General features: G+C 37.0%; 1 protein-coding gene across 13 annotated transcripts in view; it reads right to left on the bottom strand.

Annotated features, from left to right (window-relative positions):
• LOC120091408 (pre-mRNA-processing protein 40A-like) overlaps window positions 1-22,450 on the bottom strand; it is a 36,252-nt gene extending 13,802 nt beyond the window's left edge. For 4 of the 13 annotated variants that reach the window (XM_039049420.1, XM_039049419.1, XM_039049421.1 and 1 more), the window contains exons 1-27: window positions 22,217-22,449; window positions 20,231-20,741; window positions 19,907-19,971; window positions 19,713-19,781; window positions 19,274-19,618; window positions 18,693-18,851; window positions 18,537-18,613; window positions 17,830-17,899; window positions 13,748-13,800; window positions 13,588-13,645; window positions 13,159-13,481; window positions 12,390-12,462; window positions 12,216-12,308; window positions 12,074-12,142; window positions 11,921-11,998; window positions 11,693-11,779; window positions 11,571-11,605; window positions 11,359-11,464; window positions 5,694-5,774; window positions 5,494-5,586; window positions 3,984-4,037; window positions 3,787-3,903; window positions 3,512-3,610; window positions 2,393-2,440; window positions 2,224-2,316; window positions 304-411; window positions 73-137 (exon numbers count right to left, since the gene is read on the bottom strand). In XM_039049420.1, coding sequence (XP_038905348.1) covers window positions 73-137; window positions 304-411; window positions 2,224-2,316; window positions 2,393-2,440; window positions 3,512-3,610; window positions 3,787-3,903; window positions 3,984-4,037; window positions 5,494-5,586; window positions 5,694-5,774; window positions 11,359-11,464; window positions 11,571-11,605; window positions 11,693-11,779; window positions 11,921-11,998; window positions 12,074-12,142; window positions 12,216-12,308; window positions 12,390-12,462; window positions 13,159-13,481; window positions 13,588-13,645; window positions 13,748-13,800; window positions 17,830-17,899; window positions 18,537-18,613; window positions 18,693-18,851; window positions 19,274-19,618; window positions 19,713-19,781; window positions 19,907-19,971; window positions 20,231-20,399 — 2,687 coding nt within the window. In that variant the 5' untranslated portion in view covers window positions 20,400-20,741; window positions 22,217-22,449. Of the gene's footprint in view, window positions 1-72; window positions 138-303; window positions 412-2,223; window positions 2,317-2,392; window positions 2,441-3,511; window positions 3,611-3,786; window positions 3,904-3,983; window positions 4,038-5,493; window positions 5,587-5,693; window positions 5,775-11,358; window positions 11,465-11,570; window positions 11,606-11,692; window positions 11,780-11,920; window positions 11,999-12,073; window positions 12,143-12,215; window positions 12,309-12,389; window positions 12,463-13,158; window positions 13,482-13,587; window positions 13,646-13,747; window positions 13,801-17,829; window positions 17,900-18,536; window positions 18,614-18,692; window positions 18,852-19,273; window positions 19,619-19,712; window positions 19,782-19,906; window positions 19,972-20,173; window positions 20,211-20,230; window positions 20,742-20,797; window positions 21,077-22,216 lie in introns of those variants that run through there. The other 9 variants (XM_039049429.1, XM_039049427.1, XM_039049428.1 and 6 more) reach the window with 7 other exon arrangements.
• Window positions 22,451-22,781: the final 331 nt, after the last annotated feature.

Here is a 22,781-nt window from a genome sequence, read left to right as displayed (position 1 = left end):
AAAAAAAAAAAAAAAAAAAAAAAAAAAAAAGAGAGAGAGAGAGAGAGAGAGAGAGAGAAGAAAAAGGAATACCTGTATTCTTGGCTTCCTTCAAAAAGGCGTCTACAGTCTTCCCAATTTGAATATGCAGATATTTCCTACAATAAATGCAAAAGGTGAAAATGGGTTAAGCTTACGTTCATCTTTATTTATTTACTTTTTGTTTTTGGTGTAGAGAGAATATAAAAAAACCCACTCATTTACTCAGTTAAGCTTACGTAACTAAGATATGAACTGACACACAGAGCAAACAACAAAACAAACCTTAAATGAACATAAGAGATTGAAAAAATCATCTCCAAGACGTTTACGCTTCTTAGCTTCTTTCTCCTCCTTCTCCCTCGCCCGTTCAAGCAACTCATCAAATACTAACTGCAAACAATAGTCCATGCATAATTAAAAGGGGAGAACGCGAGAAAAAACACGTGAACAATATAGAAAGCATTTCAAGCCAGCAATTATTGCTATGAATAAAATGATGGTGTCTAATACAAATAATTTATCACGTGAAAGATTAAATACAAGCACATATAAACAATATTACTTTATACAGATACATCACAAATTCCCGTAAACAAAAAATGAGAGACCATGGAAGATATTTTGGTTTTGGTGGACTAGCCGATTTCCTCCTGAGACATCTCATCCAGCATGCAACTTCCAATCAGTAACTGACATTGGCTAAGACACCCTTTCCTAGATTAGCTTTTAAAATCCATATTTTAGCTTAGGATCCCTCTTACTAACTGAAACAAAAGAATCAATGGGTCATCTGCGGGCACAAATTATTTATTCTAACACTAGAATAGAGAAGAAAAGTATCGTGGTAAACATAGAACTAGAACAAAAAAGTTGACATCATTATCTTGGCACTACTTACAATCACACAAGCCATCAAGGTCTTCTAATTTTCTCCCTGTAGATACTAAATATCTGACATACAGCACCATATTCTAGGGGTGCAAGTAAAAACCAAAAAAAACTGAAAATCCAATTAAACTGACGTCGGTACGGGTTTAAATAGGGAAGGTTCGGGTTTTGGCCAAACAGAATCGAATATAGCCGAGCCGACCGTTATATATATTAAATGTCACATACGTTTCAGAGACCGGTTGTGGTTGAATTGGCTAGTAGGTGCACCGTTATCCCTGAGGGTGAGAGTAACCCCTCCTTGCAATTCCATTGGGTCTAGGCCCAGCAAAGGTACAGGTCTACAATATAAATTCCAATGGCAAACCGTCAAACCAACCAACCAAACCATTGATAATCAGTTCGAGCGGTTCAGTTCTGGGTTTACGATTTCTTGATTATTTCAGGCGGTTCGGTTCTGATTTGACCCTCAAACCGAGCCAAACCAAACCATTTACACCCTTACCATATTCCATAACAGAACACCCGTAGAAGGAGAATTCCACAAAACACTCATGGATAACAGCTCACCTTACAAGGTCAGAATCCTAACCTGAGACACCTAGAATATCTCTAAAGAAGACCAACCAATGCCCCTCTCTTTTCCATTTTTGTTCCCCTTTTGTGGAGTGAACAATCAGATACCTTTCTTGGAGAAAGTTATTTCATGGACTTTGATAAAGATTGGACAAAGATTGTAAAATGAACTTTTAACTTCCAGCAATAGAGGAAATTTTTTCAAGGAGCTTCTGACCTAAAGTCAATCCTAGATTTTTTTTTTTTTTTTTTCTGAAGTTCAAATAATGTAGCTGTTACATCAAGAAATTCAAGAGAATGAAGTATGTAACTAAAAACAAGTTTTCTCGCTGGTGCTAGTGAATGATGTGCAAGCTCATAAGTACCTCCAGACACTGGAATATATTCCAGTAGAGCTCTGATAGTACAAAGCATTTAGGACACAAAAATCCCCATCAGAGTCTGTCGCACATAACAAAACAGTATATGACTTGCTAGATAAGCAGAAATATGTGCACATTCTTCCTGAGATCACCACAGGAAAAAATCCAGAAACAAGGCAGCAAACAAAGATTGAACTAAAGCATATCGAACACACTAGAAGCAATCACTTATTCATCCATACAAGCTAAAGAAAAAGTACTCAAAACCATCACTCCAAGATGATATCAAATGAATTGCAGATGTCCTAAAAAGGCTTGATCTCAAGTAGAATGCTAGACTCCATCAAGAATAAGAATGATTTTGCCTGGAAAATACCTTTAAGTTGATGTCTGGTATTGCAGGATTACCGATATCTTTTGAAATGGCAGCTTTAAAGTCATCAAGTGTCCATGACAATGACATTGCAATCTGATGGTCCCAAAAGATCAGATCATAAACTACTAATTCAGAACAGGTAAAAAATGCTTGTGCAGATGGAAAATACCTTCCGCAGCTTCACAGCATCTTTTATTCTAGTTTTGTCATCACGATACTGCAAAAATAAAACCCCCCAAAAAAAAAAAAATTAAAAAAAAAATATTGAATCAGCCCCAATACAGCAGCATTTCAGCAATACAAAAGTAGAGGAGAATAGTGAGAACAGAGTATTGCAGATTATTTTTTCGGTAAATTTTCTTTCTCAACGCCATAGCATAGAAACGTATTTGCATGGAATCACAGATAATACAGCTATAAATAGAAAATAGTGCAGGAGAGATTTCATGCAGAAAACACGTACCCTTCTATGACAGAAAAGAACTGAAATCCTTCTACATTACAAGATCGGCAATGGAGTATAGTACTTCAAATAGAAGAATAATTGCAATACCATCTTTCAAAGGTTCACATGCTAAATCAAGCTTATAGAAACCAAATACTTAAGATGAAAGATTATAAAAACACAATAACTCCCCTACAATTCAGATATTTGAATCCACACAGCATTCCGTAGTGGAAGAGGGTTGAAAGACAAGTCCATGTGCTCTGGAGCGAAATGTCGAAGGCTATTTTGTGGTTAATATGGAGAGAAATAACATAACATTTTCAAATAAGTGTAATTCTTTTGAGTATTTTGTGATCTTATACAATTTACAGCTTCTAATTGGAGTAGCCAGCACAATTTTTGTAATTACGCCTCTCACTCTACCAACCTAGATTGGAAGGTCTTCTAGTAATCTTTATTTTGGGGAGGGGACTCCTTGTTCCCCTGGCCCTTTAGGTTGTTCTCTGCTAGTTTGTTTCTTTTTAGGAATGAAGTCTTTCTGATATTTCTTANNATCAAAAAGAAAAGAAAAGAAAAGAATGAAGAATAAACAAAAGAAACAAAACAACAGCAGCAGCAGCAGCAGCAGAGAAACACAAGACCGAACACGCACAATATTGCCTATCCCATAGTAGACTTTTAACAAATTAACTTATTAATCACCATATTACCCCTTGCTTTCTACTCCTATCACGAGAACCTTAACCAAATCAACATATTTATCTAGAAATCAGAACATTTTTAAGAATGAAAATGTCAGTAAGGTACTCGCGAAGAAATTAAAAGATATAGTTGATTAACTTGTTTTTGTAGCTCCTCAGCAACATCTTCAAATAAATCTTTTGGAGTTGAACCAGAGGTATTTGCAGCAACAGCCAAATATGCAGGTAACTCTTTAACCTGAGGAGATGAAGAGGGTGGAGGTGAGAAATGCATATTCTCAGCATACAAAAACAATTAAAGAATAACACAAAAAGAGCAAAATACCTGGCCAAAAAAGAAAAATGCCTGACCCACTATTAAGAATGCTATTACCATAATTAAGAAAAATAATAAAGAAAATGCCAAGTGTCAACCTTCATGCAGTAGTCACGCCAATGAATTTTAGGAGTAAGAATCCCTGCAGCAATGTGTTCTTCCATCATCTTGCGGAACTCATCACGGTTTTTACGTTCTGCCTTTCTCAATTCTTCCTATAGAACACAAAACTTAAAAAGGACCCTACTTAAAGAAGGGAAAGTACAATATTAAACAAGGAAGCAAACAGAAGTACCTTCTGTATTTTTCTCTGCTCCTCCTCTTCCTTCTCTAAGTCACGTAGGTATTCCTGTAATATACTTTCATAAGAGTTCTGCTCAGACAAAAGGTGTTCTTCTATTTTAAAAGGTTGTTCTAAAAGAATTAAGGGCTGACTAGAGAAAAAAAAATTCAAAAAAGTCCTTTTTTTTTCAACTCTTTTGATAAAAACTTTTTAAAATGAATTTTGAAAGTTTTTCAAAAGCTATTTCGAGTGATTGCCAAACACATCAATTTTTTTTAAAATGACTTATTTTCAAAATTAAACAATTGAAAAGTTGAACCAAATATACACTAAAAAAAAGTGTGGGATCTTAAATCTAGTGGATGGTTTTGCCTCTCCAGCTCTCCCTCGGAATTACTCCCCTCCCAATCAATGCTTCACCGTACTAAGTTATTGGCCTCCCTCCATATTCATGATGATTATCTTCCTTGGGATAATTAAAATCACCCAACAATAGGCTTTTGATCCATTGGGCCCTCTAACACTTGTCGCTCCATCCACGGACGCATTAAAAACTCCTCTCTACATCAATGGCCCTATCCAAAACAAGGTTCCCTCCTGGATACATTCCCAAATAGCCCACCAACGAAGCTCCTCCGGACTCCAAAACTTCTCTTACCCCATTAAGAAACTGACTCATTCAGCCCAATGGTGCAAAAATGAAAAAACAAAGAGATCAAAAGCCTTCCCAATCATAATACCACTAATTTACGAAAAATAGTCACTTTTTTCACCTCCACCAATCTCCTTTTGTCAAAAACCACACAAGATTCCACAGAAATCTTCCTCAACGACAACATCCACCAAGGATGTAGAAACTTGAATGGAAACACATGTGCACACACACAGATCTGTTCCACCAATTTTCTGACCACAACCTCACCATACTTCTGCATCAAACAAAGTATCACCAGTGTGTGGAGTTGGAGAGATGTAGTGAGAGCATAGTGAAACTTGAAAGTGGATGTACATGCAAAAGAGTGTGTAAAGAGAAGTTCGTGAAAGAAGCATACATATGTAAAGAGATTTGTGAGAGAAGGCTTGTACAAAAAGAATTTGAAAGATGTAATTTGTGGAGAAAAGTATATAAGCAAGATGGATGTTACAAACCCTCCATTCAATGGAATAACGTGTGAAATGAGATCCCTAAGAATGTTATCCCCAATCACATTCTAACATTGGAGAAATGTGTATTTCAATGAAAAGAAACACTCCCTGAAAGCCATTTGGATTAATTAGTTGTACTCCTAAATTCTTAGGCCAATCTATTGCAATTATTTGTATTGTCAGTCATTATAAACATTAGTATAATGTTTTTGCAACCCCTCTTTAGGCTTAGGGATCTCTCTTTCCCAAGGCCTCTAGGCTGTTCCTCCTTTTCTCATTAATATAATGAGTTTTAACGTTAATTAGTCACTAAAATATAAATAAACAAAAACAAACAAACAGACATTAGTATGATTGTTGGAAAATAAAAGGTTACCTGGAAGATTTCCAAACGATCAATTTTTTCAAGGCGTGAACATCTTTCATCAACCTCTAACCGGTCTTGTACTTTACGCCACTGGCTACTAGCCTTGAAGGAATACAAATAGCAGAACACTTCAATTGAGTTTGTAAAGCTAAGTAGAACAATGATAAATAATGAATTTTTTAGACATTGCAAAAGGCCTAAAAGAGTACCTTAATAAAGTCACAAGATTCCAAAAATTTTCTGTAGTCCAGAATGTTTCGACTCCGCTCCTCCTGTGCTTTTGCACGCTCCTAACCATCAACCACCATCATATTAGTGAAAAAAAATTGTTGTTAAAAAAAATTAATAAGTTGTCTACAACGCGGCTACATTTCGGCAACTCAACTAAGAAGTCATATTTACTGAAAGCATAAATCATGTAGAGAAAAGGGAAAGTGAAGAATGAACACCTTTAAAGATGTGGTGCAAACAGTTGAATTTTCTATTATTCACATACTTTATTTGCGCTGAATTAACCATTTAAATCCACCACATCATTTTAGGTTTCAAGCTAAAAAGTGGTGAGTGATAAATACAAACAGGGACACTAGATAATGTATCGAACTTTTTTCAAGCATTCGTAAGACTTTACTCAGGATATTATTTACTACAGCTAAATGCATGTACAAGTTAATGAATTTTATCCACTACTTTCCAACAATACCATACTTTCATAGAGAAAAATAAAGGATATTCAATGAGCATACAAATAATAAATAAATATGATGTAAGATCGAAAGGCCCTTTTTTGTAATTACATAAGAAGTTATTAGTTAGTTAATCATTTTGTAACTAATTTCTTCTATAAATAAGACCCTCTCTCTCAATTTGAAGAGAGATTCATTTTGATAAACTTCTAGAGTTTGGTTTGACACCAAAGTGGTATCAAAGCAGTCCAAGACTCCTCGGACGAATGGCCGAAAAAAAAAAAAAACAGCCAGTGGGTCGAAACATTCACAAAAAACAAGAGGTGGAGGAGTTCCCCACCCTCTCGCCAAGATCCTCCTCGAGACGCTTGCTGTCCGTTGAGGCCTCTGTGAGAGATTTACAGAATATGATGAGCACGGTGCAAGAAACATTGGAAGTTTGTCAAGGAAGATCGAGATGATGTCGGCAGCACCACAAAACCAAGAAAATGCCCAACCATTCGTTCAAGAATGGGGAAGGAGAGGAAGAAGGGATCTCGGGCATATATGGGGGCTGCGAGCTCGCCAAGAAAATCATCAAAAAAAGGGGCAAGATAATTGTTTCCGGTGGAGATACCCCCGGATCATCAAGAACCTCAACCACATTATCAAGAACCACAACCAAACTATCAAGAATGCAACCAAGAATTCCAAGATTGGAGTTCTTCTAGTGGGGAAGAGCAAAACATTGAGTTTGATGAGTTTAGGGGATGAGCAAATGGCTGTTATGGAGGAAGAAGGGAACCTCAAGACTTTAAGATGAAAATTGACTTATCGGGCTATGATGGGAAGCATAATATTGAGTTGTTCTTGGATTGGATCAAGAATACCGAGAATTTCTTCAATTACATGAACACGCCCGAGCATAAGAAAGTCCACTTAGTAGCGTTGAAGTTAAAAGGTGGTGCCTCGGCATGGTGGGATCAACTTGAAGGAAATCGACAAAGAAGGGGCAAGGGACCAGTTCAATCATGAGAGAAGATGAAGAAGTTGATGAAGGAATGTTTCCAACCTCCTAATTACGAGCAAACCTTGTACAGCTACTACCAAAATTGTAGACAATGGGCTCGGTCATTGGCTAATTATATCGAAGAGTTTCACCATTTGAAAGCAAGAACCAATCTAATGAAGAATGAACAACATCTAATTGCTCGGTTTGTTGGAGGTCTACAGCTGGAAATCAAAGAAAAGGTGAAGCTCCAACCTTTTCATTCTCTTCCTGAAGCAATTTCTTTTGCTAAAATAGTAAAAGAACAAAATGAGTCATGCTCCAAAAGAATTTCAAGAAGAGGGCCATGGGAGATTGCCTTAAGCAAGAAAAGTGGCCTACCGAATACATCCCACAATCAGCCATCATCCTCGAAGGAGAAGAGGAAGATAAACCCGATGATTAGAATGAAAAGAAAGAAGATCTTGAACTCAAAAAGAAAGCCCAAAATCCATACAATCATCCCTCATTTGGCAAATGCTTTCGATGTGGCCAAAGTGGGCACCTTTCCAATGCTTGCCCTCAATGAAAAATAGTTGCAATTGGAGAAGAAGAAGATGATTCTTGTGGAGATGATGAGGGATCAGAGGAGGAGGCAGAATTTCTTGAACCCGAAGAGGAGGATAGACTATCTTGCATTCTTCAACGAATTTTGATTGAACCAATGGGAGAATCTCACCCACAGAGGCATTGCCTTTTCAAAACCCGTTGTACAATCCATGCCAAGGTATGTAATGTCATTATTGGCAGAGGCAGCAGTGAAAACTTTGTGTTGAAGAAGCTCGTGACAGCACAAATCTCAAAGTGGAACCTCATCCTAGTTCATACAAAATCGGGTGGATTAAGAAGGGAGGTGAAGCATACGTTAGTGAGATTTGTTTAGTCTCTCTTTCAATTGAAAATCGCTACAAAGATCAAGTAGTGTGCAACGTGCTAGAAATGGATGTATGCTATGTCTTGTTGGGACGTCCATGGCAATATGACACTCAAGCTACACACAAAGGGAGGGAAAATACTTATGAGTTTCAATGGATGGACAAGAAAGTAGTATTGTTGCCTTTAAACAAGAAGAATGAAGATGGAATCAACTCCAAGAAGAGTGGAGCAACCATCTCTTCATCACAATCGGTGGGAAGAAACTTGCTACATAAAGGGAAGCTGACATCTTGGGGTTGGTAGTTTCTGGCAGTACAGTGGAAGAAACAGTCCAAAAATTCCTCCACAAGTACAAGCCTCGTTTGAAAATTTTCAGAAAATTAAAGAAGATCCTATAAACTTACCTCCTCTGCGTGAGATTCAACACAACATTGACCTAATTCCAGGAGCTTCACTTCTTCATCTACCACATTGTCGAATGAGCCCAAAGGAGTATGAAATTCTACACCAATACATTGAAGAACTCCTCAAGAAAGGTCACATCCAATGAAGCTTGAGTCCATGTGCAGTGCCCACCCTTCTTACTCCAAAGAAGGATGGAAGTTGGAGGATGTGTGTAGATAGTCGAGCAATCATTCATATAACCGTGAAATACCGCTTCCCAATCTCAAGAATCAGTGACTTACTTGATCAACTTAGAGGGGTATTGATCATCTCAAAAGTTAATTTGAAGAGTGGCTACCATCAAATAAGAATAAGGTCGGGCAATGAGTGGGAAACGGCTTTGAAAACTAATGAGGAACTCTTTGAATGGCTTGTCATGCCATTCGGACTACCAAATGCCCCTAGCACATTTATGAGGCTCATGAACCAAGTACTACATCCTTTCCCTAATAAATTCATTGTAGTTTATTTTGATGACATTTTGGTGTATAGCAAGAATGAAGAAGAACATTTGCAGCACCTACATGATCTTTTTCACTTATCCAAGAATGAATTGTATATCAACCTCAAGAAGTGCATTTTCCTTGTTCAAGAAATTTCATTTCTTGGCGTCCTCATTGGCAGAGATCAAATAAGGATGGATGCGAAGAAAATTGAAGCAATTAGATGTTGGCCGGTTCCTACATCAGTCAAGGATATCCAACACTTCCTTGGCTTAGCATCCTTCTATAGAAAGTTCATTAAGAACTTCAGCTCAATCACAACCCCTATCACAGATTGCTTGAAGAAAGGGAACTTCTTTTGGGGACAAAAACAGCAAGACAGCTTTGAAAATATCAAAGAAAGACTTAGTGCCAGTCCTGTCCAAAAGCTTCCAGACTCTTAAACAGTGGACGCCTGTGGTGTGGGAAGTGGGGCTGTCCTACCTCAACAAGGGCATCCGGTTGAATATTTTAGTGACAAGCTTGAAAAGCTTAGTCCTTCGAGGCAAGCTTGGAGCACTTATGAACAAGAGTTATATGCTCTTGTCCGAGCATTAAAGCAGTGGGAGCACTACCTAATATCCAAGGAATTCCTTTTATTAACCGATCATTTCTCATCGAAATACATGCAAGCTCAAAAGAACATAAGCAGGATGCATGCAAGATGGATTTCATACATCCAACAGTTTGATGTTGTTATTAAACATCAAGCCGGCTAAGAGAACAAGGTGACCGATGCCTTGAGTCGTAAAAGTTCATTGCTAACCATTCTCTCTACTGAAGTGATTGCATTTAGCCATCTCCCAGAATTATATGAAGAAGATATGGACTTTGAAAAAGCATGGTACAATTGCACTAATTACATAATATTGTAGATGGCCTATTCAAAGGTGAAAAATTATGTACCCCACATACCTCTCTTCGAGAGGCTTTAATAAAGGAAGCTCACTCAGGGGGGTTGGCGGGACATTTTGGTCAGGACAAGACTTCTGAATTAGTCTCTATAAGATTCTATTGGCCTCAAATTCGAAGAGGCACTAATAACTTTATTAAAAGATGTGTCATCTGCCAAAGAGCCAAAGGGACTTCAACAAATGTCGGCTTATACACACCTTTACCAATTCCCACAACCATGGAAGACTTATCAGTTGATTTTGTACTTGGTCTTCCTGAAACACAACAGGGATATGATGCAGTCATGGTAGTTGTTGATCGATTCAACAAGATGTCTCATTTTTAACTTCCAAGAAAACAAATGATGCGGTTTACATTGCTAACCACTTCTTTAGGGAAGTTGTTAGACTCCATGGAGTGCCTATATCCATTGTGTCAAACAGAGATGTCAAGTTTCTTAGTCATTTTTGGCGTGTTCTATGGAAGAAATTTGACAATACATTGAAATTTAGTACCACATCTCATCCTTAAACTAACGATCAAACAGAGGTAACCAACCGAACTTTGGGGAATCTAATATGTTGTTTAAGTGGTTCTAAACCTAAACAATGGGACTTAGCACTTGCACAAGCCAAGTTTGCTTTCAAAAACATGAGAAACAGATCAACCGAAAGATGCCCATTTGAAATAGTCTACACTCGAGTTCCAAGACTCACATTTTTTACCTTGCCAATTTACCATCATTCATGGATGTAAGTATAAAAGCTGAAAATATGGTGGAGAGAATTCAAGAATTACACAAGGAAGAACATGATCATTTAGAAAAAAAACAACTTTATCCTAGAAAGAAGCTAAGGATAAGTCAAAAGGAGAAGTAACATTTGAAGGAGATCTTCTTATGGGTCATTTACGCAATAGCAGATTTCCTACGGGAACTTATAATAAATTGAAAGATAGACAGCTTGGACCATGTAAAGTATTGGCAAAATATGGTATCAATGCTTATCGAATTGAGCTTCCAGAACATCTACATGTCAACCCCCTCTTCAATGTTGCTGATTTGAAGCCAAACAATGCACCAGATGATTTTCATTTAGCTTCCTAGTTCACTAGAGGGCGTGTTTGATTTTGGGAGGGGTGGATTTGCTGTAAGGCCGAAAGACCTTTTTTTATAATTACATGAGAAGTCATTAGTTAGTTAATCATTTTGTAACTAATCTTTTCTATAAATAAGACCCCCCTCTCATTTTGAAGAGAGATTCATTTTAATAAACTTCTAGAGTTTGGTTAAATAATAAACAGCTCATAAAAAAGAAGCCAAAACAGAATAGAGGCCAAGCTGACCTCATGGCAGACTAGGAAAAAAAAATGAAAGTAGAGAAGGAAGATGAAAAACTAGTGAACTTTTCCATCAAAGCAAAGCCGTGGTCGAAATAGAAGAGGCGGGAGCCATACAGATGCATACCTTAGTCTTGAGTTCCTCCAAGAAGCTATCAAAGAGATCACGTCGGTCCCTATCTCTTTCAACTGCTTGGAATCGTTCGTCATTTTCAAATATCGACTCGACTTTGCTGTTCATTAAAATTTTCATAAGTGTCACAAATTACAAAGAAAGCGAACAACCCATAATAACAAAGGTGAAAACGGCAAAGGAACGTAAATGGGTAGAAGATCAACCCCCATCTCATTGATGAAGTCAGCTCTGTTGACTCCTGCGCAGAACCAGATACAGGTAAAAGATTTTTTTAAAAAAATTGCACGTGAATAGGTTCAAACGAGCTTTGAGAGAAGAAACATACTTCCAGCATCTTCCTGAATTCTTCCCGCGCTTTTTTCTGTTTAATTCGTCTTTCGTCCACTTCCTGTTTTTTTCTTTGACCAAGGAACTACGGCATACAACAAAGCACAGATTACTTAATCAAATCACTAGCAGCATCACAGGAGCATCTTTCAGAAATTTAATAGCATTACAAGTAGACAACTCGTAACAAAAGGGGACTAGCATAAAATAGTCCAGCGTGTCATACCTCATTGAAAGCCTGCTTCCGTTCTCCAAGTGTTTTCAGAGCACCATACCTCTTGTCATTAATTATAATTCTCATGGCCTAATAGATTAAGATACAAGTTATAGATAGTGGCTTAATTACAAGCAGAAATTTGGACACAATTAGATCAATTACCCGATCCCAAGTCCAGTCAGAACCAACATTGGCAGACTCGAGAAGAGCTTTAAATGCATTTTTAGCTTCCTACATAAAAGATTGATAATCAGAAAAAACATAAAGTTCAGCTTGAAAGTGACAACGTAGGTTAGAAGATTACCTGCTTATTTGGATAAGCTGAAGTTTCCTGATCAATAGCTCTCTCTTCCAATGTAAATTCGACTTTCTCCTCTGCTATATCTTTCTTAGTTTCCTTAATAGTGATGAAGAACCATTAATAACGGGTGGAGAAAACATAACATATCCAAACAGAATAAAAACAATCAAGTTCTACCTCAAGTTCTTGGGCAGAAACACCATCTGTCAAATTCTCAGTATCCTGAGCATAGGGCTGGTTCAAATCAAACCTGCATATTTATACATTAATAAATCTTAATTAGCATAGAAAATGAAAATTTCAATAGAAAGGTCTGATCAAGTTAGGATTTAAATTTTCTTTCGTTCTTTCTTTCTTTCTTTCTTTTTTTTTTTTGTGTGTGTGTGTGTGTTTGTTTCTTAACAATGTTGATGATGTTGATCCTATCTTTTAGGTTTGCCAAAGTATTTGGAGTTGGATTGTTTCATAATTCTTTATCTTCCAAACAACTAAAAACAACCATTGGGTAAAACTTTTAAGACACTTATTCATCGGAGATCTCACTACCTTGAAAATTTTATCATAGCCTTTTGTAAGTTTGCTTTCAGCTCTTTAATTATATGCTTCCATTCAATTATCCTACTACTACATAGAAATGCATGTTTCCGACTATTTGCTTTATGAGAGAGAATATAAATGGCATGAAAATCAGATTACAGGTTAGCAAGTGTAGGACATGAATTTTGTAGCAGTGAAGATTGTTTTGGCCTCATAAAAGTACATTTCAAAAACTCCGATAATTAAAGGTGACTTCGAAAATTCGAAAAGTACTATAAAGCATTTAGTAAAGCACTTTAAGCGTTCATATAAAAACATGCTTCAAATAGAGACATTACCCTCAGAAGTCACCCCAAGCTCACCCTACATACCAACAAAAGAGAGTGCTTACTTAGATAACTGCCAATACCTGGGTTCTACAGTAGTATCCTCCACAACACCAGCAGTATTGTCATTTTCTGAGATAGCACAAGAAGAAGGAACTATATTGACGGGTGACTGAACTCCACCATTTGTTTCTACACTTGAAACAGCACCAGGAGAGGCATCCTTATCAGTTTGTAAATCAGCAGCTGTCACTGACACTGTGCTAGATGCTAGTCCTTTGGCAGTAGCTGCTGTATCGGCAGTAGTAGATGGTGCTTCCAGGGTAGAAACAGAAGGGAGTTCAAGAGGAACAGGTTCCTTCTCTGTTCCTAGAGTAGATGACTTCTCTACTCTCTCCCGAGCCAACTTCACATATTCGATGAACCAAAATAGCATGGGAAATAATTAATAACCAAAAGATAAAAAGTCAAAAGCTACAAGTATGCATGGTCAAGAAAGATATTAAATGAACCTTCAGTTCCTCAGGAATGATCCATTTAGATTCCTTGGTGATCTTGTTATAATAATATCTGTACCACATTCATAATTTTAAATAGGGTTAATGAGTCAAAAAAGCATTCAAGAAGCAAAATGTTTGCAGTAAACTAGATTGGTTGAATTAGATTGCTCACTTCCTTCCTTCAGGACTTGTGAACTCTTTCCAGTTGGTTGATGCATCTGCCCTCTGTCACAAACATGAGAATTTGACAAGTCAAAACTCTAGTAAACAGTCATTTATAAGAACTTTGATCATTGTTTTGTGAATATGTACTTTGAGGAGAGTGTAGGTCAAGATATTTACCACAAAAACAGTTTAGAAAGGAAATAAAATGTAAAGAAACACGATGGGATTCGGCAAAAGGAAGTCATAGGTTAGTGGAGGCTAAAAATATAGCAACCCCAAGTAAATAGATTAATCTTCAAAAACTCTCTAATTTCCAACTACCCAAATCTGCCAAATAAACCCTTTAACGTATTTGACCAAAGAACTTTATCTTTTCCTTCAAAATTCTGCCCACAATGTGACTTGAATAAAGTTTCCTAGCTGCTATGAAAGAAGCAGAAATGCAAACGAAAATATCCAGCAATGAGAGAGAATTTGATTTTGATCATAAAATGCTTACACATAATACACCAACTGGGAGAGGACAAAACATATATCCATATTCTATCTAAGTGAGTTGTCAACCAAAGCTAAGAACAAAAGAGAAAATTTGATTTTCTCAGGAATTGTCTGATTCCAAAGACCTTATTCTTAATAGAGAAAATCATCAAAAAGAAGAAGAAGCTGAAAGCAGGAAGATGGGGTAATTCCGAGTCACCAAGTGAAAAGACATATAGGCTCATATGATTAATTCAAGGTAAATTACTTATGGTCTCTATTAAGAATCCAATTATTTTCAAATAACAATAAACCAACTCACTCATCAGATTCAATTTATTTCAACCTAAACCAACCCAAATAAAATTATTGTTTGTGCTGGGAACAAGATCAATGTTTCAACTTTGCATGTTGAGTTTTGTATCCATCATCCAATGCTACTGAATTTATTTTGAGTGACACAACCTGCTTTAAAGCATAAGATTTTCTGCGAATATAATTACAAATCTAGAATAACGATGCACAGGTTTGGCACTATCATTCTGGCAGTTTACAGCTTAAACAAACCATTCCCCCCGGTTGACCAGTCCTATATTTTTAAAAACTAGTTCAAGCCACAAAGCACCAAATTCATGAGAAATTATTGAAAATAATTTGAAATTCATGGCCATATTTTTGCAAGGAAAATCTCCCACGGGAGGACTGCCACCAGATTTTGTCTTCTGTCCCTCAGTCTCAAAAAGTTTGAAGCATGTTTTGTATGGTTGTCAACTTTTGTGGCACCTCTTATTGGGATCCTTGATCTTATAGGTTTGTCGGATTGTCAATCCTTGACCTTTTAAGGTTTGCGAATACGTGAAAAGGAAGCTGTGATGACATTCATACTGTATCTCTTAAAAAGGAAGCTGTTATTGATTGCTGGTGTGCCTCCAGCCTCTGTTGGAACCTGGGCCTAAGAAGAGGGCTTTCTGATAGGTAGTTGGGTGACATGGTGGCTATCTTGGAACTCCTTAACTCATGGTCACCTCTTGATAGCCCTGACCGCCTCAAGTGGAAGTTAGATGCCTGGATGCCTTCTTGAATAGTACTAAGAGGATCTCTCCTCTCGCCTTCCCGATGGTGAACCTTGTATGGAAGCTCAAAATCCCCAAAAAAGTCAAGTTCTTTCTATGGTCCCTTGCCTATAGGAGCTTAAACACTCAGGATAAGCTTCAAAGGAAACTCAAGAATGCCTCCCTTTGCCCCTCCATTTGCTGTATGTGTCTGAAAGATGAGGAAACTCTTGATCATTTATTCCTCCATTGTGAGTTTGCCAGAAAGGGGTGGTCCTATTTGCTTGAAACCTTTGGGATAACTTGCTGCCTTCCTAACAAAGTTGATGATTGGATGCTTGAAGGCCCAGATAGCTTTCCCTATGGTGGCAAAGGTAAAATCTTTTGGAGATGTGCCACTTGTTCTATCTTACGGTGCATTTGGAATGAAAGAAACAGCAGAACTTTTGAAGATAAGTATGCTTCCATCGATTCTTCTTGGAAGGTTCTTCAACATTCAACCTCTTGGTGGTGGGGTTTAATGAGTTATACATATCCGTTTCCTATTAAAAAAAAAAGAAAAAAGAATATGTGACTTCAACACCTCCCTTTTCAAGAGTCCATCTCAATGGTGGCCCAAGATGGAAGGTATTAAATTTTATTTTACGAAAAAACTAGATTCCCTTAGGTCTGCGTGGAAGGGGTGGAATAAGAATGTCGAGGCATGAACTTTAGGTAGACGGCAGTTTCTAAAATGGATGGATGAGAGTAGTGATCTTTGTGAGTTCCTAAGAATCCAGGTGACTTCAGGCAGAGGTTTAGGTTCTCTGTCAGAAGGGTAGCTGGAGGCAGAAGATAATATGACTGGGTTCATAAAGGTAATTATAATTCGTCAAATTAAAGAGAATAGCTCCAATCAAGTAATAAAACTTAACGGATGATTACAAAAGTTCTAACACACCAAAGACCTAACAAGGACCAAACCTCCTCCCTAGACTACTCAAATCTCCAAAAATCCCCAAAAGCAAAACACAAATGCCAGCTATCCACAAGAACGACCATTTTTCCTAAAGGGCCGGTGAGACAACTACTCCTAAATCATAGAAAAGCAAGCTCTAGGCCGAACATGTTACAACTCTTTTTTACTAAAGGAATCCAATTTCGGATCTTGTTATTAATCACTATCATACAAGTTTTACAACAAATTTGAGGGTCAATTTGCATATAATTAAACCATTCTGGAATGATTAAATGTGGCAGTTCAGGCACCAAATCTATTGTTCAACCCTAACAACTACTAATATCAAACTGACAGCCCGTTACAACCAGCATTCTGAAAACAAAACCAGCACAACTACGCAGAAAGGATTCTCATGCATCAGAAACGTAGAAGCAATTGGAACGAACCAAAAGGCCAGAAACCTTACTAAGGGAAAATCAACTAGAGCCATTCCTATTTGTACCATTTATATTCCATTTCACATCAGTTAATCTGACCTAGATAATATAATGACTAGACTCCAGTAGTAGAATTTTGGATCTGACGGACAGATCATTGATTTGAAAAGAAAAAAAATGTACTTGCAACTGAAACAAAGATGGGCAAAATCAGAATAAAATCCAGAGAGCTTTTAGCATCAGAAAATCCCAAAGTTATCAAGAAGTCCTCGTGCAGAGATAATAATTATCTAGTAACATATCCTACGAATATCAACATAATGACCATAACAATGTTGAAGAAGCATTCAACGGGATAAATTAATAAGGCTGTCATACTACACGTCAAAGAAATAACACAAATAACAGAAGTTTACTGACATTCAAGAAAGATAGGGAGAGCAAGCAGCAAAGACTGACAGCTTATCCTACCTCTCAACAGAGTAGCACAGCATGTACCTGTAAGCATCTTTAAAGCTACCGAAGTTACACAACTCATTTACAGAAAGCAGCACGGAAAGTAAGTTGCAAAAAGAATGATATTCAAATAGTGAAAGGTAGTACAACATATGACAGATGCCAGTATATCTCAAGAGTTCTCAAAGGAAAGGATTGCCTTGATAACAGTTGAAAGAGGCCCAGACACCACAAATAAACAACTAATTAACATCATCTTCAAATTACTCACAGTGAGAAAGAAGACAGAGGATTCCATGCTGTTTCTTTTCTTATTTACAAATTGAATTTTTCAGGAGAAGATAGCTTTCATGTCATCGCATGCAAAACAAGTTGAGCAATCCCATTTTAACTTGGAATTGAGGGACAAAAGAACAACATTCTGTCAGTTATTTGGTATTTTCCTTTGATAATATTGCAATGCACATGCCAATCAAATTAAAAGTGTGCCAGTTATAGCATCGTGCAATCATATGCAAAATAGGAAAGAAAACAGAAAGGTAAACGAACAAGGGAATAAATTCCAATTAACTAGTACCATTCTTGCAAATAGAATAACGTGCCTGGAGAAAGAACGTCAAGATTTTAGAATAAAGCTTATCAAGTGTAAGCAACATCCAGAAAAATCAGAAGCTACTGCAATAATAGCACCACAATGAAAGATAGCAAAGTCTGTCGATCAACTCACCTCTATTGAGGTCATCAATTCAAAAGGCTTCTCCCAGCTAGATATTTTGGTCGTCTTGTTGTAATAATATCTAAGAAATGAAAAAAAAGAACATAATATTAGAGAAAAAGAATAACAAATGCAATCAGTAAATGATAACCAATTAATTGCCATTGATCTACTTGTGTAAAAATTTCACTTAATTGCCATTGATCTACTTGTGTAAAAATTTCACATATAGGGCTAGCTGGTCATTCTCTCTCGGATCATGATAATACAAATATTAATTTCCAGCATGATACTAGAAAAATGAGAAATGCAATCAGTAAATAATAACACCAAATTTTCATCAATCCTTTTTTGCAAAAAATTCGCAAAGTGGCTAGCCAGCCATTATACAGAGACACTCTCTGGGATCACAACCTAACAAAGAATTAATTTCCAACTCAAAAGCTTAAGTCAAAATTCTTGGCAATTGCATGAGGGGCCTAACTGAGTTTTTTTTTTATTTTAGTGGCAAACAGAATTTTGACTTTGAGCATTAGACTCTTTTCATTACATCAATGAAAAACTATGTTTCTGTTTCAAAGAAAAAGAACTTTCATTGAGAAAAAATTAAAGACTTGGGACTGAACTGAGTTATTAAGGACTTTGAAGTCCAGGTAATATATGAGTATGACATGAGTTACCAAAATAGAATAGAAGGATGTGTTTGTGCTGGTGATTACCTTCTACCACCAGCAGATGTATGTTCTCTCCACCCTGATGAGGCTGCACCAGAGGGCATCGGCAAAACATTGGCTGCCTGAAATTGAGAAAAATAAAGCTAATCTGAGACAATAGCAGGAAAAGATATTAAAGAGAATAAAAGAAATGATACATACTGAAGTTACAGAGGAGGTAGCATAAGGCTGCTCTCTTGAGTGATTCAGAGGTGTGACTGCAACCAAACTGCCCAGCTGGCCTCCAGAAGACACAACTGGTGCATGTGATTGGGGTACAGGATGAACAATAGTGGTATTGTAATTTTGAGGTGGTCCATACTGCAAAGAGAAGATTCCAAACAAGTCGAAGGATGTAAAACCAGATATCATGAGCTATATTGTCAATGAGGATTAATACGTGTAGCTGAGGGAAAAGATAATTATTATTCATTGATAATAAACTCTCACACATCTACAGAAAAGAATGATCCCTCTTTAAATAGGAAATTACAAGAATACCTTCAGCCTCAATCATAGCTAACAGACTAAGTAAGTAACTGAAAATTGTTACAACAAAATACGTTCTAATAAGGATTAACGAAGTCCTTGAATAACATCAATGCTCCACAAAAACTTGGAGAAATTTGAATGCAAAACAATTGAATCTTAAAGCCAAATGTCCATTTTATTGTTAAGTGCATCTTCTTAGTGTACTACAAAGAAATAAAATTGAAGTTTTCCCATGATTGATAAAAACTTACACTGTATGATGCAGATAGAGATGTTCCAGAGCCACCTGGACCAGGCATGCCAATAGCAGCAGATTGAGTGAGAGGCTGTGCTTGTTGTAATTCGGGCGTAAATGGCCTATTTGGTTGAGCTACTGGCAGTTGAATTGTTTGTGGTGGTAATGTCCCGTGAACTGGCTCGCAAGGTCTTGGAGGTAAGTGAGCCACTGGCTGAGAAAACTGGGATTGTTGAGCTTGAGGAGGAGGGGGCATTCCAACATTCATCAAGGGGACACCTTGGCCAAGAGGCTGAAAATGCGGAGAAGGCAAGGGAACAAACTGCTGCGAGTGAGGTGCAGGGACTGCAGGTCGAAACTGCTGATATAAATAATTGAGTTACATCAATTCCTTGAGATTTTGTAGTTGTAATGTAGCCAAGATATAAAAGACTCATCCCTTAGTAGCTTATTACCTGAGCAGTCATGGGTGGAACAAATGATCTAGCTTGATCCATAGGACTAACAACAGGAGGCCGAAGGGGCTTCAGAAGTAGAAAATGTGCAATTAAGAAATTAGAATTTGAAACAAAATACAAAATATTCAGTTCTTGATAAAATAAAAATTATCTACATTATGAAGAAAACATAGAATTTGGAAATATTTTACCTGCAAACCTGAATATTGAGGATTATTGGCCATTATTGGATAAAGATGCAAAGTCCCAAAAAGAACTGCAAAACCAACGATAATTTTTTTTCCATGGATAAGGAACAGATTCCAATAAGAGGCATAAAGAAGATCACGGAACTAAACCATACAAAAAAGAAGACCAGGAAAAACAAGGAAGACTCTGAAAATAAATTATAAAATGTTCCAACTAGTAAGATTCATAAACAGTCTAATATCATTATAAAATGTCAGGATGAAAAAAACCAGAACAGAGCATAAGGTCCATCAATCTCAAAGATGTTTCCCAATATCCCTCTTAACCTGAAAAATCCTCCCAAATAATCTTTTTAACAAAAAGTAGGTTAACAAGTAACTTCTTCCAACATAGCATGACAACTCTCTTGTGAACCAAGGACACCGAGAAAAACCTATAAAAAATCTCCACCATATCTTTATGTGCCAAAAAAAAATATATTTTGAAGATTCTCATATCTTTGTTGGTTAGCAAAAAGCAGTATCTTACAGCCCACCATCCACACACCTGGAAGCAAATCTAAAATACCAACCAAACATATTCCCAAAGTAAGCTTTAAAGAAATTCACCCAAATTAGAATAAATTGCACAGGAATATAATTTCTAGACTCATTTTATAAAGGGAACCATAGAGAAAATAAAATTGAGTAACTCAAATGCTTCCCTCCAATCATTTGCTAGTCCAATCAGTATTTTCTTGTTCCTTTCAGCAAAGAAAAATTCCACAGCATAGTTAAGCTTCTTTGCTTTCCTCTTGAACAGGTGAACTCTTGTATATGAAACACTAGACAGTTCCATCTGATGCATAATAAAAGTTACCAGAGAATTGTAGAAGAGCTGCCATTGCAACTTACTGTAAGGATACTGAGAAAACAGAACATCCAAATCTTCCCAGGCACCCAAGCAAGTTTCCTTAGTAAATTCTGAAATCAAACATCTTCTAACCAAAGTTTTATGCAATAATGGGAATTGACAATAAAGACGCCCTAAAGATGAATGGCCCAAGTCCTTCCATCACAAACTTCCAAGCTGGATATTTTTCCAGCAGCTTCTAAATTTTAATAAACACTCCAGAAGAAACACTAATTCAAGGCTTAATCTCTGTTTGGTAATATAAACAAGGTTTCCTGCACACCCCAGTCCCCTCCCTCCCTCACATACATGTTTTCTTTTAGTACGATGTTTCAGATTCCACCAAAATAAAATTTTAAATTTTAAATCAATTGCTACCTTCGTGTAATGAATTACCTAGTTCAATTATGACCAAACTTTAGTCACGCTAGCTCCTGTTCACCTACAGTGCTCATCCTATTATGATACCAGATATAAATACATGGTTCCTTGTGGCTTTTTTTTCTTCCTTTTAATCAAGGACTTGCTCCTTATCTCACTCCCCCTAATCTCTAATGAAACAAGTTTGGAGCCCTTTTCTGTTTTAGTTTGACTCCTTCAAGAGGTCGGTTTTTTTGTATCCCCTAGTATTCTTTCTTTGGTTCCTCAGACAAAAAATAAATAAATAAGATTTTGCACTCCCTACTAACTCATTGAGGCTTTACCCATCTCAAGGTAAGGCTGGCTTTGAGAGACAACATGGTTTCAGGTTTTCTTCCTATGGAAATGAGGCTTTCGTTGAGAAAAATGAAAGAATATACAGGAGCATAAAAGAAAAACAGCTAAAGCCACCCCAATACTTAACCCAACCGATCAAAAAAAGGATTCACTCCAAAAGAACAAAACATGACGGACAATTGCACGAAACCTTGGAGAGTGAAGTCCACGTAGAGGCATTGAATCTAGCAAGAGACTAAACAACCTCTTCCAAACACCTCTCAACCACGCATGACTGGGTAGTTTAAGGTTGTCAAGTTTTCTATTGGAGATGAACCCAAGACCTTGAAAGGTATCATCCAAGAGACAAACCTACGCGTACCTACCACAACCAAGGCACCCTTGGTTGTTTCCTTATAAAACCACGAAACCCCAGATGTTCCAAAACCTCTTCCTTTCTCCTATACAAAACAGTCTCACTACCAATTACAAAAAATGTTCCCTAATGCATGTCCAGAAGTGCCAACAACGAAAACCCATGGAAACAAACACCAAGCCAGTAACCCAGATAAAAAAATAAAAAATAAAAACCATGCCCTGATGTCGGTCTCCAATCCATTAGGCAGTAATGCAGCAAAACCAGAGGGAGACTAGGACTAAGGGACAGCCATGGAAGTGAGCAATCAATTGATTAATAGGGATTAAGAAGCAAAAACAAAAGTTACCCGGTCGATGAAAGTATAAATGGGGAAAGATATGGCGCCGTGAATCGAGACTGGAGAAATTAGAGGTTTTTAAACCTCCGGGCAGAGAATTTGGTGGCACAGGCGAAGTTGAATGAGAGTCGAGTTTCTTAGAATGACGTGTTCGTGGAGCTGCCCAGCTGCTATGGAATTGGAAGCTGAAGGCGCCCTATTGAAAACCTTTTTTCTACTTTTATGAAGGGGGATTCTGGTGCGGTTCGGGCATCGTGGCCGAAAACACCATTGTATCTAGTTTTACCCCAGGGTTTATTATTATTATTATTATTATTATTATGGTAAAACACATTTTTTATTACTTAAATTTGAAGTTGATATTTATTTGATCCTAAAGTTTTAAATCAAACATTCTAGTCCTGAGATTTAAAAATGGTTCTAAATAGTTCTTAAGACTCTTTTGACTGTTAGTTGATTAATGGTAAAATGATGTGGCAGTTGAATGATGAGTTAGCAAGTTGACTTGGAAAAAAATTGTTAATTTTAATATTGTTTTTTCATGAGGTGGTCTTCCTCTTATTTTCCTCTACAC

This window comes from Benincasa hispida, chromosome 11 (assembly GCF_009727055.1).
Source record: "Benincasa hispida cultivar B227 chromosome 11, ASM972705v1, whole genome shotgun sequence".
NCBI lineage: Eukaryota > Viridiplantae > Streptophyta > Magnoliopsida > Cucurbitales > Cucurbitaceae > Benincasa > Benincasa hispida.
This window is presented reverse-complemented; position numbering and strand designations above follow the sequence as displayed.